Raw genomic sequence first — 21,312 nt, forward strand, 5'->3', positions numbered from 1 at the left:
CTCCTCCTCCCAGTTGCTAGCTCCACCCCTTAACCTCATTCCCCTCCTCCTCCCAGTTGCTAGCTCCACCCTTTATCGTCTTCCTCCTCCTCCTCCCATTCGCTAGCTCCACCCCTTTTTCCTCTTTCGCCGCCTCCTCCCATTCGCTAGCTCCACCCCTTTTTCCTCTTCCGCCGCCTCCTCCCAATCGCTAGCTCCACCCCCTTGGTGTTCCGTTTCTTACTTGCGATCGTGTCCTGTCTCTGCATTCACAAACTTCCCTCACATCTTTCTTATCCCCTCCCCACCCCACATCCCACCAATGGCCGTGCTACGGCAAGTTTGGTGTTCTGGTCAACCGAGTACCCTGGTATTATTCTTGTTCGTTGTACAGACATCCAATGCTTTCTTCGCCGAGGAGCGCGTTCTTCCTGAATCCGGCCTCACCGAGCCGACGGTCCTGCTGGCTCTGCTCGCCAGAAATACCGCGCATACCCTTCCCTTCTTCTTGGGCGCCATTGAAAGGCTGGAATACCCCAAGAACCGCATGGCGTTATGGTGCGGCCCTAGTTGGGATTACAGGGGGTTTGGTGGGGGTTAGAAGGTGGGGTGGAGTCTGGTGGATTGATAGTTAAAGCCGTTGCGTTAGAGGATGTAGGGAGAATTTGGAGGTGTATGGAAAGGGTGAGGAGGGGAGGGGAGAGGATGGTGAAGTAATTTAGAGGTGAGGGACGTGGGTCGAGCATGATGCAGGGAGAGGTGTGTGTGTGTGTGTGGAGTATGTTGGAGGGAGAGGTGTGTGTGTGTGGAGTATGTTGGAGGGAGAGGTGTGTGTGTGGAGTATGTTGGAGGGAGAGGTGTGTGTGTGGAGTATGTTGGAGGGAGAGGTGTGTGTGTGGAGTATGTTGGAGGGAGAGGTGTGTGTGTGGAGTATGTTGGAGGGAGAGGGGTGTGTGTGTGTGGAGTATGTTGGAGGGAGAGGGGTGTGTGGAGTATGTTGGAGGGAGAGGGGTGTGTGGAGTATGTTGGAGGGAGAGGGGTGTGTGGAGTATGTTGGAGGGAGAGGGGTGTGTGGAGTATGTTGGAGGGAGAGGGGTGTGTGGAGTATGTTGGAGGGAGAGGGGTGTGTGGAGTATGTTGGAGGGAGAGGGGTGTGTGGAGTATGTTGGAGGGAGGGGGTGTGTGGAGTATGTTGGAGGGAGAGGGGTGTGTGGAGTATGTTGGAGGGAGAGGGGTGTGTGGAGTATGTTGGAGGGAGAGGGGTGTGTGGAGTATGTTGGAGGGAGAGGGGTGTGTGGAGTATGTTGGAGGGAGAGGGGTTTGTGGAGTATGTTGGAGGGAGAGGGGTGTGTGGAGTATGTTGGAGGGAGAGGGGTGTGTGGAGTATGTTGGAGGGAGAGGGGTGTGTGGAGTATGTTGGAGGGAGAGGGGTGTGTGGAGTATGTTGGAGGGAGAGGGGTGTGTGGAGTATGTTTTAGGGAGAGGGGTGTGTGGAGTATGTTGGAGGGAGAGGGGTGTGTGGAGTATGTTGGAGGGAGAGGGGTGTGTGGAGTATGTTGGAGGGAGAGGGGTGTGTGGAGTATGTTGGAGGGAGAGGGGTTTGTGGAGTATGTTGGAGGGAGAGGGGTGTGTGGAGTATGTTGGAGGGAGAGGGGTTTGTGGAGTATGTTGGAGGAGAGGGGTGTGTGGACTGTGGAGTATGTTGGAGGAAGAGGTGAGTGTGGAGTATGTTGGAGGAGAAGGGTGTATGGAGCTTGGTGGAGGAAGAGATGTCGGTGGAGTATGGTAGAAGGAGAGGTGTGGGTGGAGTATGATAGATTGATAGTTTAGGGGTGAAAGGGAGAGTGTGGGCAGGGGTCGAATTATGACATCATAATGGAGGCTCCTATGACATCATCATTAACATATTTTATTCCCCGTGGAGAGTTCTTTACAATGAGCCATGTCTCAATTTTTTCTATGCGCAGCTTTCGGAGATATAGAGGTGCAAAGTTTTTCGGTTTTTCCAAGATGGCGCCCATACCATGTGACCTATGATGTCATAATTATCATCAAAAAAATTATACAGGTGGAGTTGCACCTATGGTGGAAATTTCCTGTCAATCGGACCAACGGTTGCCAAGAACATCATATTTATTCTGTGTGGACAAACAGACAAACAAACAGATGAAAAATCACTCATAGAGCGACACTTGGCAAAGGAGAACAAAGCAGAATGGCAGTCAGTAGAGCATCCTTTTGACCTCTGAAATAATTGGTGGTTGAATTCAGTTAGCTGACATGAAAATCCAATTCAAATTTCAAGTCAATCGGATGAAAATTGAGGATTTTAGAAATTTGAAAAAAGGTGTTTGACCTTTGGCCTATGTTGACCTTTTGGCCGATGTTGATCTCAAAAAATAGTTGGTGGTTGAATTCAGTTCGCCGATGTGTAAATCCTATTCAAATTTCAAGTCAATTGGATGAAACTTGAGGATTTTAGAAATTTGAAATGGTTGTTGACCTTTGGTCTATGTTGACCTTTTGACCCCAAAATATATATATAATTTTGTGGGACCACGAACTCTACCATTTGGTAAACGTTTCGTGAAGATCGGTTTAAAATTGTGCCCTGTAGGAAAGTATAAGTGAGCGTACAGACAAACACACAAACAAACACACAAACCGGAGTGAGCAACATACTTGCAAAAAATATATATATATATTTTTTCCAAGTAACAAACGGACCCAAATGCAAATGTATGTGTTTTTCGATGAAATAGCAACATACAGGATGTATTAATTTGGTAATCCTCAACGGCTGCGCTTATTTGACAGGTTTCACGTGGCTTGCTCAACACAACACATTATTTTATAACTATCTTTTATGGAAAACCACTCTTTCTAAAGGACCTCGAATTTTCATACTGTGCCCTCGCACAATTTCGGGGCTGGGTCGTGTGGCCCTACCAGCAGGTCTAACTACCTGCGCACCTCCGCCACTGAAGCCTTATGTCTACACAGAAGGAAGACATGGTTAACTTTTCACTCCAGGCCGGGTTAACATGGCTTAAATATGGCCATGTTCTCTTATTTAATTATTTCACAATTTGTTTATGCAGAACAGCACTAAATGTTGTTGAACCAATTTGCACATCATTTTCTTCATAATTTCTGTTTGAGTTCCTTACATCGTTACAATTTCTTGGACGCAATAAAACGATGTATCGTTTAGCATCTAAAGACAGCACAAAGCATGGAATTTTCACTTTGCACCAGCTCATATATATATATATACTTCTCGTTGTAAGCACCTCGCTTTATCTCCATTATCACTGCAGCCTTATGTAGCCGCGTTCTCACAGCTGAAGTGACATTGATTGCCTACTACCTATCATGGCTAACAGGTACAAGTCCAAATTAATTCCAGATTTGCAGAGAGTGACACAGCTGTTATCCATCTCAGTGGGTTAGGGTGCAATGTAGAGTCACCTGTATAAATCAAGAGATCCTTCCAGAGCATAGGAAAGCATGGCATCATTGAATGTTTGGGATGGAATGCAAACCGACACTCAGAGATCAGACTGTTTGAAATGAAGCAGGATTTGACATCAGCAGCAGAGATGGATTGCATGACTGCTCGCTTTCTGGCCAATTGAAGTTTGTTATTTTTTGGCCTGTCTTGTGTGTTTGAACTGTCTGCAGGGTGGCTACAGACCATAATGTGGACAACACATCATCAGTGTTGCTCGAATGGTTGGTGAAAGTGCAGCACAGATACCATTACATTGAGTGGAGACCCATGGAGGAACCCAGGTAAGGAAGGCCCCTTTCTGCAGGAACATTCTTTGCATGTATGAGTATTGTTTTTCATTTTATTAGGGTTGCAACAGTCAATAAAAGAATAATAAAGTGAGACTTCCTGCCCCAACTATGCATTTTAAGCTCTTTTTATTTTAAAGAAAACATCAATTCAATATCCGGATAAAGATAAATTTGAAGGGTGGGGACTTTGAAGAAAATTTGAATTTGAAGAAATTCAAAAAAAATAAATTCCACTTTGACATTATGTGGTATTACGTGCAGATTAGTGACAAAAAAAATCTCATTTTAATCCATTTTAAATTCAGGCTGTAACTCAACAAAATGTGAAAAAGTGAAGGGGTGTGAATACTTGCTGAAAGCACTGCATTCCCATGCACGTAGTGTTATAATAGGGGGGATGCGTTCTCGGAAATACCGGCGCCCGGCAATACCACCATGCAGTGCATAGACCATAGAGACTGTATTTGGAGGGACAGGTGCACAATAATTGATTGATTAATTATAAATAAAAAAATATAACCACCTTTAGAGGCCATTTTTCCCCGCAAAGCGGGGGTTGGCCTTTTTCGGGAACCGTGGTTGTTGTTGTTTTTTTTGGTCCCCTTTTTGAAGCAATGTTTTACGGCCAGATGCCCTTCCTGACACCAACCCTTTTTGCCGCCTTTAACGACAACCAGGGAATTACCAGTGAACTGGTACTCAATTAGCCGACCTCGGAAGGATGACAGGCTGAGTCAACCCCCCTGGCGTTAATTCAGCGATCGACTGGGATTCGAACCCAGGATCCTAGGATCCTAAGCCGGCACCCTAGCCGCTAGCCCAACACCAGGGTTCATTAATTATGATTGATTGATTGATTGATTATGAAATTAAAATAAATATACACAACAACAACAACAACATGCATTTTAAGGCCATTTTCCCTGCTAGAGCGGGGGTTAGCCTTGCGGTCCCCATGACAATCTTTTCCATTTTGCCCTATTTTCTGCATCTCTCCTTATTAACCCCCTTGCCCACATTTCTTCTTCGACCATCTTTAGCCAAGTCTTTCTCGGTCTTCCCCGTCCTCTACTTCCTTCTACATTCATTTCCATCACTTTTCTCAACCAGTCACTTTCATCCTTCCTCAACACATGACCAAACCATCTCAACCTGTTCATCTTCACAGCATCAATCACAGGCTCTATTCCCATCATCTTTCGCAATTCATCATTTGTCTTCCTCTCTCTCAACGATACTCTGCACATCCACCGAACCATTCGCATTTCCACCCTTTCCAGCCTTCGTTGCTGCTCTACGTTCATCACCCATGTCTCGCTCCCATAAATCATAACACTTCTCACACATGCAGCATACACCTTTCCCTTCAGCTTCAACGACGCTCCCCTCCTCGTCAGCACGCCACTCAGTTCCCGAAACTTCTTCCATGCACATCTCACTCTAGCAATCGTTGCCGAGTCTGATCCACCTTCTCCATTCAGCATGTCTCCGAGGTAGCAAAATGTTTTCACACCTTCCAGCTTCACGCCGTCTCCAAGATCCAACTCAACATTTCCTCCACCTGCAGCTCCCTCTGTGCACACCTTTCATTTGAATGTAGCTGCCACACTGGTTAATGACCCTCTCAGACCACTACATTTTTGATGAACCCACTCAGCGCACATTGTACATTGAATGGAGTTCACTCCGACACCCTTCCTGCACACAGCACATGGCCACTTCCCAGTTCTTTCCACCTCACCACATGCTTTACCACTTGCCATCGCCTTCGTCTTTCCGATATTCACCTTCAGACCTTTTGTCTCCATACATTCCTTCCACTTGTTCATCTTTTCCTTCAGTCCATCCATACTTTCCGCAATCAACACCAGATCATCTGCATACAACAACTCCCACGGTAAACCCTCCTTTACGTTCTGAGCCAGCACCTCCATCACAGTTACAAATAGTAGTGGACTTAGTACCGACCCCTGATGCACTCCCACCTTCACCTCAAACTCACCACTGTTCCCGTCCTTCGTCCTTACAGCTGTGCGCGCTCTTTTGTACATTGCCATCACTACTCTGATCAACCATTCCTCCACTCCTAACTTCCTCAATGCCCATGTCAATACTTCACGTGGAACCCTATCGAATGCTTTCTCCAGATCAACAAACCCAAGAAACAACTTCTTCCTCTTCTCCATGTACTTCTCCTGCAACTGCCTCACAATAAAGAGCGCGTCTGTCATTCCTCTTCCTGACATAAATCTAAACTGCATTTCGTCAATCTTCACTTTCTTCCTTATCCTCCTCTCCAACACCCTTTCCAATACCTTCATTCCATGCTCCAATAACTTTATCGCTCGGTACGAGCCACACTCCAGAGGGTCACCTTTCCCCTTGTATAGAGGGACGAGGGTACTCAGTTCCCAATCCACTGGAATGCCGCCTTCTTTCACCACCAGATTACAGATCTCTGTCATTCTCTTCACACCCCAACTTCCTGCTGCCTTCAACATATCTCCCACAACTCCCGTCGGACCTCCCGCTTTTCTACTCTTCATTGCTTTTACCGCTTCCTCAACTTCCTTCGCAGTTATCTTCTCTGCCAGTCCTAAAACTGGGTTACTCTCTATGTTGCCATCCCATTCATTCTCTGTATTTAACAGCATTTCCATATATCTTTTCCATCTTCCTTTAATTTTATCTGGGTCCACAACGATTTGTCCTACTTCATCCTTCAAGCAACTCACCCCCATCACATCACACCTCTCTTTCGCTATCTGCTTTGCAATCCTGAATACCGCTCTCTGACCCTCTTCCGAATCCAAGCGTTCTCCGAACATTTTCCTACATGCCTCCTGCGCCTTTGCTACCTCTTTCTTTGCAGGCTGCTCGGCTGCCTTAAAACTTTCATGCTCTGCTTTTTCTGCTCCCGTACCCTTCGCCTTCTGCCACTCCTTGAACTTCTTCCTCTTCTCGTCAATCCTCTTTCCAACTTCATCATCCCACCACCATGTTTCCGAGTGCCTCGGTGGTCCTTTTGTCCATCCACGTACCTCACCAACGGCTCCCAACAGACTATCTTTCATTGACATCCAACCACGTTCAAGCTCAAACACATCATCCTCTACCCTACTCAGCCTCTCTTTTAATGCCTCCCTTACTGTCACCTCTTTCAACCTCCACACCTTCATTCTCGGTTGGTACTTCACCCGCCGAGCTCTCCTCGCACCTTTCACCCTTATGTCGCAGACAACCAAGTTGTGCTGTGAAACAGCCTCCTCCACCGGGATCACCTTTGTGTCCCGGAGGTGCCCCCTATCTCGCCTACGCACCATCAGGTAGTCAACGGTCGTCGTCGACCCACCTGACGTATATGTAACAAGCTTATTATCCTCTTTCTGGAACTGAGTATTACAAATCAACAAATCAGCTCCATCAGCAAACTCCAAAATCCTTTCACCTTCTCCTTTTCTCACACCATATCCGTAACCTCCATGAACTCCCTCAAAACCGTCCATACTCCTTCCCACATGTCCATTTAGGTCTCCTCCTACCACAACAACGTCCTCATCTTTCACGTTTTCCATCAGCTTCTCGATCGCACACCAGAACTTGTCCTTCTCTTCATCGCTCCGACCCACCTGCGGAGCATATCCCGAGATGACGTTCACCAAGAGCTTTCCAATCATCATTTTCACCATCATCAACCTATCACTCACTCTAGTCACACTCACCACACTGTCTACAAACTCCTCAGAAAACAGGACACCAACACCATTCACGCCCTCCGGGCACCCTTGCCACACAAACTTGTATTTCTGTCCCTGCCTACCCTTCACCATTCTCACACCACTTCCCTTCCATCTCGTCTTTTGCACACAACATATGTCCACTCTTCTTCTGACCAATACTTCCACCACTTCTCCTGATCTCCCTGTCATTGTCCCTACATTCCATGTCCCAAACCTCAGAAACCCATCTCCACTTCGGGCTGTACCTTGCTCATATGTAGTTGTAATTGTCATGGTTCTCTTTTTGAGGCAATGTTTTTATGGCTGGATGCCCTTCCTGACGCCAACCCTCTTAGTCGCCTCTTACGACACGCAGGGATACGATGTACCTATTCTAACCAGGGTACACACCGGGAAAATTAAAATAAATATATGATAATCGTAAAATAATTAATTTATTAATCAATTGGCTAATAGCATACCTAAACCACCAGTGTTTCATCCTAATCTGTAACTTTTTGAAAACGAATGAAATAAGTAATTAATCAAAAATTAAATAATTAATTGATTAATTGACTAATCAATAAATAATTAATCGAATTATTGATTAATCAATAAATCAAAAATATTCTTTATAGCCACATCACTTGGTTACTGTCATGTCCGAATATCAGCTTCATAGCTCAAAAGGTCCATGAGATATTGCCCAGATGTGAAAGAAAATAAACAAGTGAGTAATAACGAAAATAAAAAAATAGTAATCATAAAATAATTAAATTATTAATCAATTGGCTAATAGAATACCTAAACCACCACCGTTTCATCTGAATCTGTAACTTTAAAATAATAATTAATTAAGTCATTAAATGAATCATTAAATAATTAATCGATTAATTGATTAATCAATTAATCAAAAATACACCTTACAGCCAATCAGTTGGTCATTGTTGTGTCCAAATATCAGCCTCCTAGCTCAAAAAGTGCCTGAGATATTGCCCATATGAGAAAGGAAATAAATAAGTACTTAATAAATTGATAATAATTAAGTAATTAATCAATTAATTGATTAGTCATAAAACAAAAAAATATTGTTTTTGCCAAAGCATGTGCTCACTATTGTGCCGAAATTTCAGCTTCCTGGCTCGAAGGATGGCTGAGATATCGCCCGGACAAACAAACAAGAAAGAAAACAAACAAGAAAACAAGAAAACAACCAGAGTGAAAACTGAGTACTCCCTTTTAGCGCGCGTCGTCGCCGGGCCCACTTTGTTGCCCTGCGATGACGCCATGCAGCGTCTGGAGATGGCATAGGAAAGGAGCGGTGTACAATTAAATACACAAATGGACAATTAAATGACCAGTTACAGGGGTACTCACCAAACTTTAGGGCCGAGATTGCTTGGCTAGAAGGGAGAGGTGTCGGTTTGGAGTGGAGGAATTACAGGGAGGGAGAGGCTCTGACGGACTACTCAAATAATTTGTGAGCTGGGGAGGCAACTGGGAGGTAAGCCCGGAGCAATACAGTGCTCCCCTTACCCTGATCGGGTTGAGTCGCGCGACAAATCTGGAATTGAGAAATGTCCCATCGAGCTACTGGATGGGCCGTGCAGCAAATCTTGAGCGAAGAAGTAGTCACCGAGGTGCCACGAGATGGTGTGATCAGAGTGCCAGAGAAATACAAGTACAGTCGGACATCGACATTTGCGGTCCCAACATTTGCGGACCCCGCATATTCGTGCTTCATAACATCTGACCTGCTTCTACATTAGTGCTTCACATATTCTCAGTTTAAAAAATTATTATTCGTTTTTTTGTTTTTTTTACACATCAGGACTGATCTCCGATATCCACCGTCGCTGATATTAATTCAGCCTTCTTCCACATAATCCTGCTGTTCTTCCACATATTCATCCAATCTCATCTTCAATTATCTTACACATCCTCCCGCTCTTGGTACTCTGAATCCTGTGGTGAGGCAGTTGCTTGAAAACTACTTGCATTCTCCTCCTGGAAGGCGAATCCAACTGAAGACAACCTCAGACAACCTCAAGTTTATGTCTATTCTCGGGAGAGCCAGAAAACAACAACTGTCCAATCTCAAGAATGACCTTTCAAACTTGTCTCCCTCTTCTAAAACCTGGTGGTGCCTTGTCAAGATTTGCACCCTCTGCCGTCTCCTCCTCAGGTATCTTCAGGATGCACGTGGTCCATCAGCAGCCCCTTCCTCTTTTTTCCCACCTGTGGAACCACATTCCATACTCTCTTCGATCTCATACTTCCCTCCTCGTCTTCAAGACAGCTGTTCACCACCATCTCAAGTCATCCAAAATCATGATCTTTTCTGCACCTATTAAACTACCTCCCTCACCCTGTCCAAAAAAAATAGCTTGTGTATCCATCTTGTCCACCCTTTGCATTCTCCCTTACACCTCATTGTTACATGCATCCCTTGTTTGTCCGTCTCCATCTATTTTCTCCCTCCGCCTTGCTGTCGGCATTTCTTCTTTCTCCTGCTGTTCCCTTTGTTTTGTTGTGTCCTGATTACCTCCGCCACCAAAGGTGGATGGAGGTTATGTTTTCACCCCTGTCTGTCTGTCTGTCTGTCTGTCCGTTTGTGAACAAAATATCTCAGAAAGTTGTGGACGGATTCGGACGAAATTTGGCAGAGATGTAACGTGTCACAAGTACGAAATGATTACATTTTGGTGAAGATCCGGATCCGGCTACAATAATTTTTTTAAGTGATTCTTCACCATTGGGAGATAGGGCCAAAAACGATACATAACAGGATATCTCAAAAAGTTGTGGACGGATTTGGACGAAACTTGATGGACCGGTTGGGTGTCTGACAAGGACAAATAGATTCGATTTTGGTGAAGATCTGAATACGGATTCGGATATGAGAGTAATTTAATTTTTTATGTAATAAAAAAAAAGAATTCAATCTCTTACAGTCCTTCCTTTCTAGATTCTCTAAAATCACCTTCATTCCACCCCTCCTCTATCGTTTTCAAATGGATCTCTAACTTGAAAATCACAATAAACCCAGTTTGTAATAAATGTTCATTTGTCATTAATCGTCCACTTTCCAAACTCCCGCCTCACCCCTCCCCTCCTAAACTCCCCCCTCACCCTCCCCTTCAAAACTCCCCCCTCACCACTCCCCTTCAAAGCTCCCCCCACCCTCCCCTTCGAAACCCCCTTCCCCCATACTATCTTTCTCCAATTCTCCCTCCTCCCCACTCCTCAAATCTGCCTCCTCCCTACTTCCTCTCCCTTCCATTACATACCTCCACCTCCTCCAACCTTCTACTTTGCTCTGCCCCCCCCTCAAACAACACCTCACTGTGCCTCATCCCATCACCATCAAACCTTTTGTCCTTTCACCCCTCATCTTACCATACCCCTCCCCTGTCCTGTACCCAATGCTCCCCTCTCCCTCTTCCTTAACAGAATGGACCTCAAACATCTGGGGCCTTCACTCAAACCTGATTGATCTCCCCATACAGATTGCTTCTGACAAACCAGACATAATCTGCTTAACAGAAACTTTCGTCCTTCAAGATGTCTCTGATTCCTTAATATCTCTTCCTGGTTACTCCCTCCTCTGGTATGAAATACCTGAGCCTCGTCCTGGTGGTGGGGTTACTAACTTTATCAGAAACTCTCTTCTTAACTCTCCTTGCACTGCCCTCTCTCCACCTCACCCACGGGAGTACCTCTGGCTATGGCTTCCCCTCTGCTCCCACCTTTTGTTCATATGTGTTCTGTACCATCCTCCAAACAGTGATGACTCCATTTACATCCACCTGTCTGACAACATGGACCAACTTCTATCCACTCATCCCAACTCTCTCTTCCTCATATGTGGTGACTTCAGCTGTCATCATGCCACCTGGCTGGGTGTGGGTACCTCTCACACCAGCCAGGGCACCTCAGCAAAGGATTTCTGCGACTCACTGGGACTGACACAATCTGTCAATTTCCTGACCAGGCTCTCAGTCAATGGAGTATCTTCTCTTCTAGACTTGGTTATGACAAACTTCCATGCAAATCTCTGCTGCTCTACTTCTGCTCCAATCGGTTCTTCTGATCATTTGCTTCTTAAAGTCGACATCTCTCTGGCCATTCTTAGAGAGCCTCCTCAGCACCGACAAGTCTGGCATTTCACTCAAGCCGACTGGCACGGTCTTCAAGCAGCCATCAATCACCTGGTCTGGTCTCCCATCTCTACTGCCTCTGACATCAACTCTTCCTGGGAATTCTTCCAAAGTAAACTGCTCTCTCTCATGCACAGATTTATCCCATCTCATCTTCAGTTGTTATACCCTTCCTCCCGCCCATGGGACACTGAAGCTTGTGGTGAGGCAGTTGCCCTGAAACAACTTGCCTTTGCCTCTTGGAAGGCTAATCCAACTGAAGGCAATCTCAGTTCCTTTCACATAGCTCAGAACAAGTGTGTGTCTACCCTCAGGAGAGCCAGGAAACAATATCTCTCTACTCTTAAGACTGAACTCTCAAACCTGTCTCCCTCCTCCAAATCCTGGTGGCATCTGGTCAAATCTGTTTCTGGTGTCTGTTTCCCTTCCATCCCCTCCTTTACCTCAAACGGCTAAACAGCTGACATCGCATGTGAAAAACCCGAATGCCTCAATTCTGTGTTTGCCTCAAAATCTTGTGTCCTGAACCCATCTCTCTCTGTACCCACCTTACCCAGTCGAACCCAGCTGCTCCTGGACTCTGTGTCCTTCTCTCCTGACAAGGTGGAGAAGTTTCTGTCAAACCTCGACTCTGATTCTGCAACTGGATCAGATGGCATCAGCCCATGGGTCCTAAAAGCCTGCTCTGCCACTCCATCTCACCCTCTCTTTTGCTCAAGGTCATGTGCCATCTCCTTGGAAATCAGCCAACATTACCACTTTACTCAAAAAATATGCTAAAACACATCCTTGCAACTACAGACCAATCAGCCTGCTCCCAATCATCAGCAAAGTCATGGAATCAATCATCGCTTCTGACATCAAATCCTTCCTCTTCTCCAATGACTTGATCTCGGATCATCAATTTGTATTCAGACCAGGTCATTCTACTCTGGACATGCTGCTTCTGCTGTCTCAACAATGGATGGAGGTCCTCAATGCCAAACAGAAAATCAGAGCTGTCTCCCTTGACATATCACGTGCCTTCCATACAGTCTGGCACCCTGCTCTGCTCACCAAACTCTCCTCCGATGGTATCCATGGAAATCTCCACGCATAGCTTGCGGACTTCCTCTCTGATCATAGTCAACGTGTTTCCCTGAATGGATTTCTCTCATCTCCCCTTCCTGTTCAGGCTGGAGTTCCCCATGGCAGCGTTCTGGGCCCTGTGCTTTTTCTGGTCTTCATCAATGATCTCTCCGACTCTCTGGAAACTCCTCTCTATCTCTTTGCTGATGACTCCACTCTCTGCCGCTCCCTTTATTATATATTTTATTTGTCCATTTTTTTTTTTTGTGATTAATGTTAGCTCTTACACGAGCCTCGATATTGTATGCAAAAAAATAAAATAAAGTGATTCTTCACCATTGGGAGATAGGGCCAAAAACTATACATTGCAAGATATCCCAAAAAGTTATGGATGGATTTGGACGAAACTTAGTGGACAGGTTGTGTGTGTGACAAGGAAGAATCGATTCGATTTTGGTGAAGATATGAATTTGGAATCGGATATGAGAATTATTTAATTTTATTAAGTGATTCTTCACCATTGAGTGATATGGCCAACCAGGCGGAGGTATGCCCTCTACTGAGTTCCGTTCTAGTTTGTTCTGTGTCATAGCTCTTCCACGAACCTAGACCATGTAGCCCCAAAAAAAAAAAAATCCCCTCCCCCTAACCCCCTCCCTCCCCGCGCCCCACGAGTGTTGGGGTCTGACTGCACTTTATTTGGAAATACGCATACTCAAAGGATACGTTGTGGACTACCAAGAAACCAAGGAAGGCAAATCTTGTCTGCAAAGCTAGGTGGACAAACTTTGAGGATGATTTATTACGATAAGTGTCACATGTTCATCTTTATCATTTCGGAGTAGTGAACTGTGACAAAATGTAATGTGCCATGAACCAGTGCTGATATTGATTCTGTAGCTTGTTTTAAATACTGTACCTCTATATAATTACAATCTTGTTGAACAACGATTTATATTCCTAATTTATCTGAAGCAAAGTCGTTCAAATAATAGGCACAAAAAACAGCTCATTCATATTGATGGCCCCAGAAGTACTTTATCTATCGATGTGTTTAGTTCCAGGGAGGATTTCACACTTCTATGGTCCTGACTGATAGTTTTGCTCACGACCCGCTCAGATCACATGGCCAAGCGTGCTGCAAGTTTATCTGGTTTCGTCTTGTACTCCAAATCGACTTATATCCATGAATATTATATTATCTTATATTATCTTATATTATCTATTATGAACTTATATTATCTATTATCTATTATTATATTATCTATTATAATCTATTATAATTATCTTATATATATATATATATATAATTATTATATATATATATAATCTATTATAATTATCTATTATATTATTATAATAATATTATTATTATTATTATTATTATTATTTTATAATTATAATATATTATTTTTATAATATTATTATTAATAATAATATAATATATTATATAATATAATTATATTATATAATAATATTATTATATAATATTAATTATATTTAATTATTAATATTATATTAAATATTAATATTATATAATAATATAATATAATATTATATAATAATATATATTATATAATTATATAATTATATAATATAATAATAATATTATAATATAATAAAATTATAATATTATTTTATAATTATAAATTATAATAATAATAATAATTATTATTATATTATTATTATTATATTATAATTATCTATTATATTATCTTATATTATCTATTATCTATCTATTATGAAGAATTATATATATTATTATATTATGAACTTATATTATCCATGAATGAAGGAAAGAAAATGGGGAAATTAGCTAATTTGACTTGTACTCCACATCGACTTGTCGGCCCGAAAAATCCAGTATCTGACAGTATATTTGTACAAAGGATCAGCCTTTGACTTTCTGAACCTGTTTTAAAAAGGTGATCTAAGCCCTGAATGTTCACAGTTTCATATAATATTGTGTACGTGTTGTAGAAGCTACCCTGATGAATTGAGCCCCAAGCACTGGTCAGCTTCTCGGTACGAGTACATCATGAAGCTAAGGCAGGGAGCACTGCGCAGTGCTCGTGATCGCTGGGCAGACTACATATTTGTGCGTATTTTCTTGTTAACCCCCTCGGTGTTTTCCCCAGTAATCTTGTCAAATGCTGTGGCATCCCTCCTCACTTCCTCATTCCACCACTTGGTTTGTCATATTTAAAGACTTTGTGGGGAAGAAAAGGATTCAGTATTGTGCCCACATTATGTGCGGTGAATAATGTTTGGAAATCAAGAAAGCACCATGCATACATTTCATCTGCACAGTAGTTACTTTAATTCTTCCTCACTCGATCACCTTCAAGCCCAACTATACTACGTATAGTCTGTCCGTGGGTTCGTGTAGAGTCAATCCGGTGCTGTCATTTCCTCCGTGAGCCCGTCTGGAGCCCCCACTCAAAAATGACTGGATGTATTTATTTCATATTTGGCACATGCATGAATGCAATAATATGTGGGTGTGAGGAATGTCAAATTATTTTGGGATCGGAGCCAATTTGGAATTTTGCCAATTTAAAAAATATATTTTATGGGGAGAGTTAGTTGAGGATTATGCATGCTTTTGGGAACTATTATTTGTTTACATACACTTTACTTACCATCTCACCACCAACAAAACCTTAAATTATTTATTTATTTATATATAATTCACTGTATCCCCTTCCAACACAACATTGGATTATTTAATTATTGATATACGAGGCCTGACAATATGCAGCACTGGCTTGGGTTTCATAATTTGACATGCATCGCAATCTTCCTATCAGTACCGTGTTAGCTGTTTGTTTTGTTTGTATACTTAGTCGGGGCTCGTATAAGAGCTAACACATAGAACATAAAACGAGAAATATGTTGTGCGTAGCACGATACTTGTGAATTCCCTAAAATAAGTTATTGGCCTATGATGACCTCGAAAATACTTGGTGGTTGAATTTAGTGACCAGATATGCAAATCCACTTAAACTTTCAAGTCAATCAGATGAAAATTGATGATTTTAGAAATTTAACAAAGTTGGTGACCTTTGGCCTATGTTGACCTATTGACCACAAAATAATAGGCTTCTATTGGGGAGTGGTGAGAGGGGAGATTTAAAAGGGAGGGATGAGGGGGGAGTTTTGAAGGGGTGGGTGAGGGGGGGGGAGATTTGGAGGGGAGGGATGAGTGGGAGATTTGAAGGGGATGGGTGAGGGAGGGGGGAGATTTGGAGGGGAGTAAAAATTTCAAACCAAAAAAAATTCTAGTTTGACATTATCTGGGGTATTATGTGTAGTTCAGTGACAACAAAAATCTCAATTTATTATCCATTTTAAATTCAGGCTGTAACACAACAAAATGTGAAAAAAGTCAAGGGGAGTGAATACTTTCTGAAAGCACTGCACTGACTTATCTGGAGGCATTACAACAGGCCATGGAGTGGAGGTTATCTGTCATGTGAACCTCCTGTGGTTTGTGTTCTGCTGTTGTGGAAATATTGTCCTTACTCGTGGCAGGCATTCATTGTATGGAACATTAGAGGGCATTTTTCCCCGCAGAGTGGGGATTGGCCTTTTTTGGGCACCTTGGTCCCCTTTTTGAAGCAATGTTTTATGGCCGGATACCATGTTTTTTGGCCAACCCTGTTGGTTGCCTCTTGCGACACGCAGGGAATTACCAGTGAACTGGTACTCAATTTGACGACCTCAGAAGGATGACAGGCTGAGTCAACCCTCCTGGCATTAATTCAGCGATCAACCGGGATTAGAACCCAGGATCGTAGGATCCCAAGCCGGCACCCTAACCGCTAAGCCAACACCAGGCTAATATTGTATGGAACATAGGAGAGTATATAATATAAACCCCAGTATGTAAACAAAAATCACTATTTTTTTAAAATTTACTTTTGTTACCTCCGCCACTAAAGGTTGATGGTGGCGGAGTGGGGCGTCTCTCCGCACTCTCTCACTAATTGTGGAGCCCTCCCTGGCACTCACCGTGTCCTCTTGGCACCGACACGCCACAGGCCTCTTTCTTAAGTGCCAGTGTCCTTCATCTCATTAATTAGCCCTTCTGGTGTCTCTGGCGGCTATCTGCCTTCAATAATTTAGCTCTTTATAATTCTCGGGCCACACTCCCGGCCCACAGACTACATGTTTGCTTCCGGTCCTATTAATAACGCTACCAATTTGCCATGCCCAATGACCAGCATATTTGCAAGCTCCATTTTACAAATTATCTAACCCTCGTTCCTACCTTCATTAATTGGAGGCTCCCCCCAGTAGGGCCGTTGCTCGCATGCACGTCTAAAATTTGGCCCACCATTAAAATTCTTTCCACACACACATCAGCATGCTACCTCACTTAATTGACACGTTTACGTATGAAATATAAGAACTTGGTGAAATACATTTTTTGGCAAGGTGTTCTCCACTCAAGGCTTGTAGATTGTGGTGGAAACTTGCATTGATAATGTAATTTTTTCCAATTATTTATTTTTAAAGTTTTTAAAGTTAGTACGACAAGGGAATGAGCAAATATGCGGAATTATGGGGGTCTCTTTATCCATTACTTATGCTTACCTAAAATGGGGGACTGAACATACGAAGTGCTGTTGTTCTACAATGGTAAAACATATATGAATAGAAATACCAAGAAATAAAAGTCGACCTTCGGTACTCTTGCCTCATATTCATCTTTTATTCTCAAATCCAAATTTCTTGAGTATATAGCACTAATAACAAATTTGACTTCACTGTTCCAATACATATGGAGGGCACTGTATACAGTAAGACCCTGACATTCACTGTGGATACGTTTCTGAAAAATGCCGCGAATGTTGAATCTGCGAATGCCAGGGCATTGTTTCAATGGGAAAAAGGGGGATAGGTTCCCAGTGGTTTGGGATTCATAAGGAATTTTTTATCTTGCCAAAACGAAGTTTTTGCAAGATGTATTAGTCAGCTTGTATGTTTGTTTGTTTGTTTTTTTGTTTTTTTGTTTTTTTGTTTGTGGTTAATCATTTTTTTTTCACGTTTAGATCACTCTGTAGACCACAGTTATTATTGGAAACTCCTGTAACTTCGCATATCAGAGTCCTATAGAGATACCCTTCAGCACACAAAATTTTGAAGGTCAAGGTCAAAGGTCAAGGTCACTTTGCGGTCAATCATGGAGGTCAACGAAACCCTTATTTTTTGAGTAACTTTGATCGGATCGTCTCCAAACTTCATGGGAATCTAGTATATGGTCCGGCGCTCAGCTGATTAGTTTTTGGTGGCGATCGGCCTTGACCTTCATGGTTAGCGCTGGAGGTCGAAAATTATTGACCCCAAGGTCAAATTTTGAAATCGTAGGTACCATATCGAGTAATACCTCATATGAATGCCCTTGATGAGTGCTTCCCAGATCTGTAAACAGTTTGACGCTATGACGTCATTTGATGACGTCATGACGAAAAAACGGAATTTTCACATTTTGGCAAGATACGGTTCACCCTGTGGGTGACATATGTTTATTTAAATGTTACAAACACGAATGTATGTACATGATTACAGTTTCATTAAAAATGTTTACCAAAAAAGGAACAACAGCAGGTACTGTTTCCAATTTTTATTTCAGACAAGATGTAACTTTTTTTTGTATACTAAGTCGAGGCTTGTGTAAGAGTTAACACATAGAACATATAATAAAGGGAGCGGGAGACAAGAGGGGATGGGGGGAGAAGGAAGCACAACAACAGTAGAGAACAGGGACATCAGGAGAGGGCTGGGGTGATGTACATGGGATAAACAAGATTGACACTTCAAGGACTTTCAGGAAAGAAAACGGAATTTGAAGGAGGTGGGTTTGGGGTGTATTAGCGGGGGTAGAAATGATCAAGGTTTTGGATGGAGAAAGATCAGAGATGGTGAATAACTGATTATGATATAACTTTGATATGAATAAATGAAAGAAACAAACAAATTATGAATAAATGGTGATAAGAGACGTAACTTTTTATGTGATGATGACGACGACGATGATGAGTTCGAATTCAGTAAACTTATCTGAAGAGGCTGCAGGTGAGGGTGCTGATGAGTCGTGCACCAAAGGGGATGCAGGTGAGGGCGTTGATGGTGTTTAGGTGGAGGGGCTGGAGCAAAAAATACCATGCAGTCCCCTTTGACGTTGGTGCAGAGGAGAAGAGGTACCTGGTCCTTTGCAGCCTTGAACCCCAAAGCTGTCCTCTCTCGCTTCGAGATGAAGGTTTTCGTGGGAATATTTTTCCAAAACAGGCCAGTTTCATCTGCATTGAATACCTGCTCTGGTACATCCCCCTTCTCCTTGATGAGCTGTTTAAGTTGAGTGGGGAAAGTTCCAGCTGCCTCGTGGTTCGCTGAGGCACGCTCACCTGTGAGCTTCACATTGTGGAGAGCATAGCGCTTCTTGAAGTGGTCAAACCATCCCCTGCGAGCTCAGACGGGACTGGGGCCACTCATACCCGCATCACGAAGTGCATCACTCATACCCACATTTCTTGTGTGTACAGCACCATCCGTACCAGCCCGACAATAGTACATACGCTTTGCCTTTTCACGAATCACACAGAGGTCCACATAAAGGCACGTTTTTCAAAGCATTGTCCTCTAACCACATATTCCATGCCTTCTCTATTTTTTTCTATATGGACATTCCTGACCTGGGTAACCACCTTGTTGTTGGGTACTGCGCTAGTCGCGACACTTTCGCGAATCGCCTTTTCATTTTAAAAAAATGTAACGGACAGTCAACTTATTCACGCCATAATGCCTGCCCACAGAGGCTGCACTCTTACCTTTCGATAGCTGGCTTCACTTTCTGGCTCTGGCTCATGACCTTTTTTCTGCCTCTTGGGAGCAGATGCATCTCCTGCACTACTCTTGTGCTTAGGATCCATGATCCAACAATGAGTGCAAAAAGTCCACGAAGTGCGAGGAATCACAGCAGGTCAAGGCAGCGGGACGAGAAGGAAGAATGAGACCCAGGACATGTGACGCATAAGTAGCTGTGGGTAGATGCAGGAAGGGTAGGTAGTGTGACCAATGTTTATGGGGGATGGTCCATTGTTTGTGGGGGAAGGTGGTGGGGGTTGGTGTTGGGGGATGGTTTATGCGTGGCTGGAGGTGGTTTATGCACATGTAGAGCTGCTTTATGCGCAGCTGGTGGGAGATCGTTTATGTATCCGCAAAAACCATGAATAGCTGAAGTGCAGGGGCCACAAAAGTAGAAGCAGGTGTTATTTTATAAACTGCGAATACGCAGGGGTCCACGAATGTCGAATCCGCGAATATCGGGGTTTCATGGCATATATATATATATATATATCAATGATGTTTTGTTTTCCTCATTTGTCCTCAATTTTTCCCTTCACACCAGTTTGTTGACACGGACAACCTTATCGTGAATCATCAGACACTTCGTTTCCTCATCAAACAGAACAAAACGTTAGTATCGCCGATGCTGGACTCACGGATGGCATATTCCAACTACTGGAGTGCCATGACAAAAGAGGTACGCTTTTTGTTTGTGGGCAGGTGTAATACAGAGTCAAGCCAGGAGTATCAGCTGGGGAGATATGGAGGTCATGTTTGATTCATCTTTTTGTGAAGTTGATAATGTAAATTATCTACACCTCCTTAAAACAAAATCCACAAAACGAAAAGAATGCTCAACAAAATCAATGCTTAACAGAGATGTACCAGAAGTCAGCTGACTTACAAGTTACCATTATTTAATCGCTTTTGTTTTGTTTCCTTTTTAATTGTACAAAGATCCCACATTGTTCTGTCCACCCTGTGTGTCCTTCCTGATCTCCTTATTCCTCCCCGCACCCATTAATTGTCCGAGTCTCCCTCTATTCTGTCCCTCAAGCCTGCTGTTGGTTGTTTCCCCTCCTCTCTTTCTCCTGTTCCTTTTGTTCTGTTACATTCTGATCCGTTCTGTGTTCCAGCTTCTCGATGAGCCTCGACTTAGTATACAAAAAAAGGAAGTAAGCAATGCCGATGCCAATTCACAATGCAAATGTTTCAAACCAAACACTGTATTCTGCTTTTGAAACGTATCTTCCAATTCGCAAAGGGAAGTTGATGGCATGTGACTAAGTTTGGATGACCCCCAAAATGAAGTAATTGATCCACAAATGCCATGTAACATTTCACCTTGGATATATCCAGAATTGAAAAGGATTCAGAAGCAAAGTCAAATCAAGTACAGTGAAAGCTAAAACAAGAGTATTATTTCATGCGTGTTCAGCGTCTGAAATGTACCATCGTCTTGGCATATATCTGTGCCTTTAGTAGACATGGAGGATGATTTGACGATCGCGAGTTACACTATCAATGATTATTTTATTTCTTTTGCTTCTGATCTAGACCCTCTTGATTTGACTTTACTTCCAACGTACCTTCCATCCCTGAAACAATGTCCAACTAAATATCCTTCGGAGCAAGGTGTTTACCTTCTAGCTATGGCACCATGTTGACCAGACTCGGTGATGTAATGGTTAGAGACTCCACTCTGAGTTTGGGAGGTCAGCTGTGCACAC

At 43.1% G+C, this 21,312-nt stretch overlaps 1 protein-coding gene across 1 annotated transcript in view; it reads left to right on the plus strand.

Moving 5' to 3' along the window:
- Nucleotides 1-204: 204 nt before the first annotated feature.
- Nucleotides 205-21,312, plus strand: part of LOC137432573 (procollagen galactosyltransferase 1) — a 60,789-nt gene continuing 39,681 nt past the window's right edge. The window contains exons 1-4 of the mRNA XM_068124615.2: nt 205-537; nt 3,664-3,774; nt 14,711-14,828; nt 20,145-20,279. Of these exons, the coding sequence (XP_067980716.2) occupies nt 302-537; nt 3,664-3,774; nt 14,711-14,828; nt 20,145-20,279 (600 nt within the window). The 5' untranslated portion in view covers nt 205-301. The remainder of the gene's footprint in view (nt 538-3,663; nt 3,775-14,710; nt 14,829-20,144; nt 20,280-21,312) is intronic.

This window comes from Myxine glutinosa, chromosome 8 (assembly GCF_964187855.1).
Source record: "Myxine glutinosa chromosome 8, kmMyxGlut1.1, whole genome shotgun sequence".
NCBI classification, from domain to species: domain Eukaryota; kingdom Metazoa; phylum Chordata; class Myxini; order Myxiniformes; family Myxinidae; genus Myxine; species Myxine glutinosa.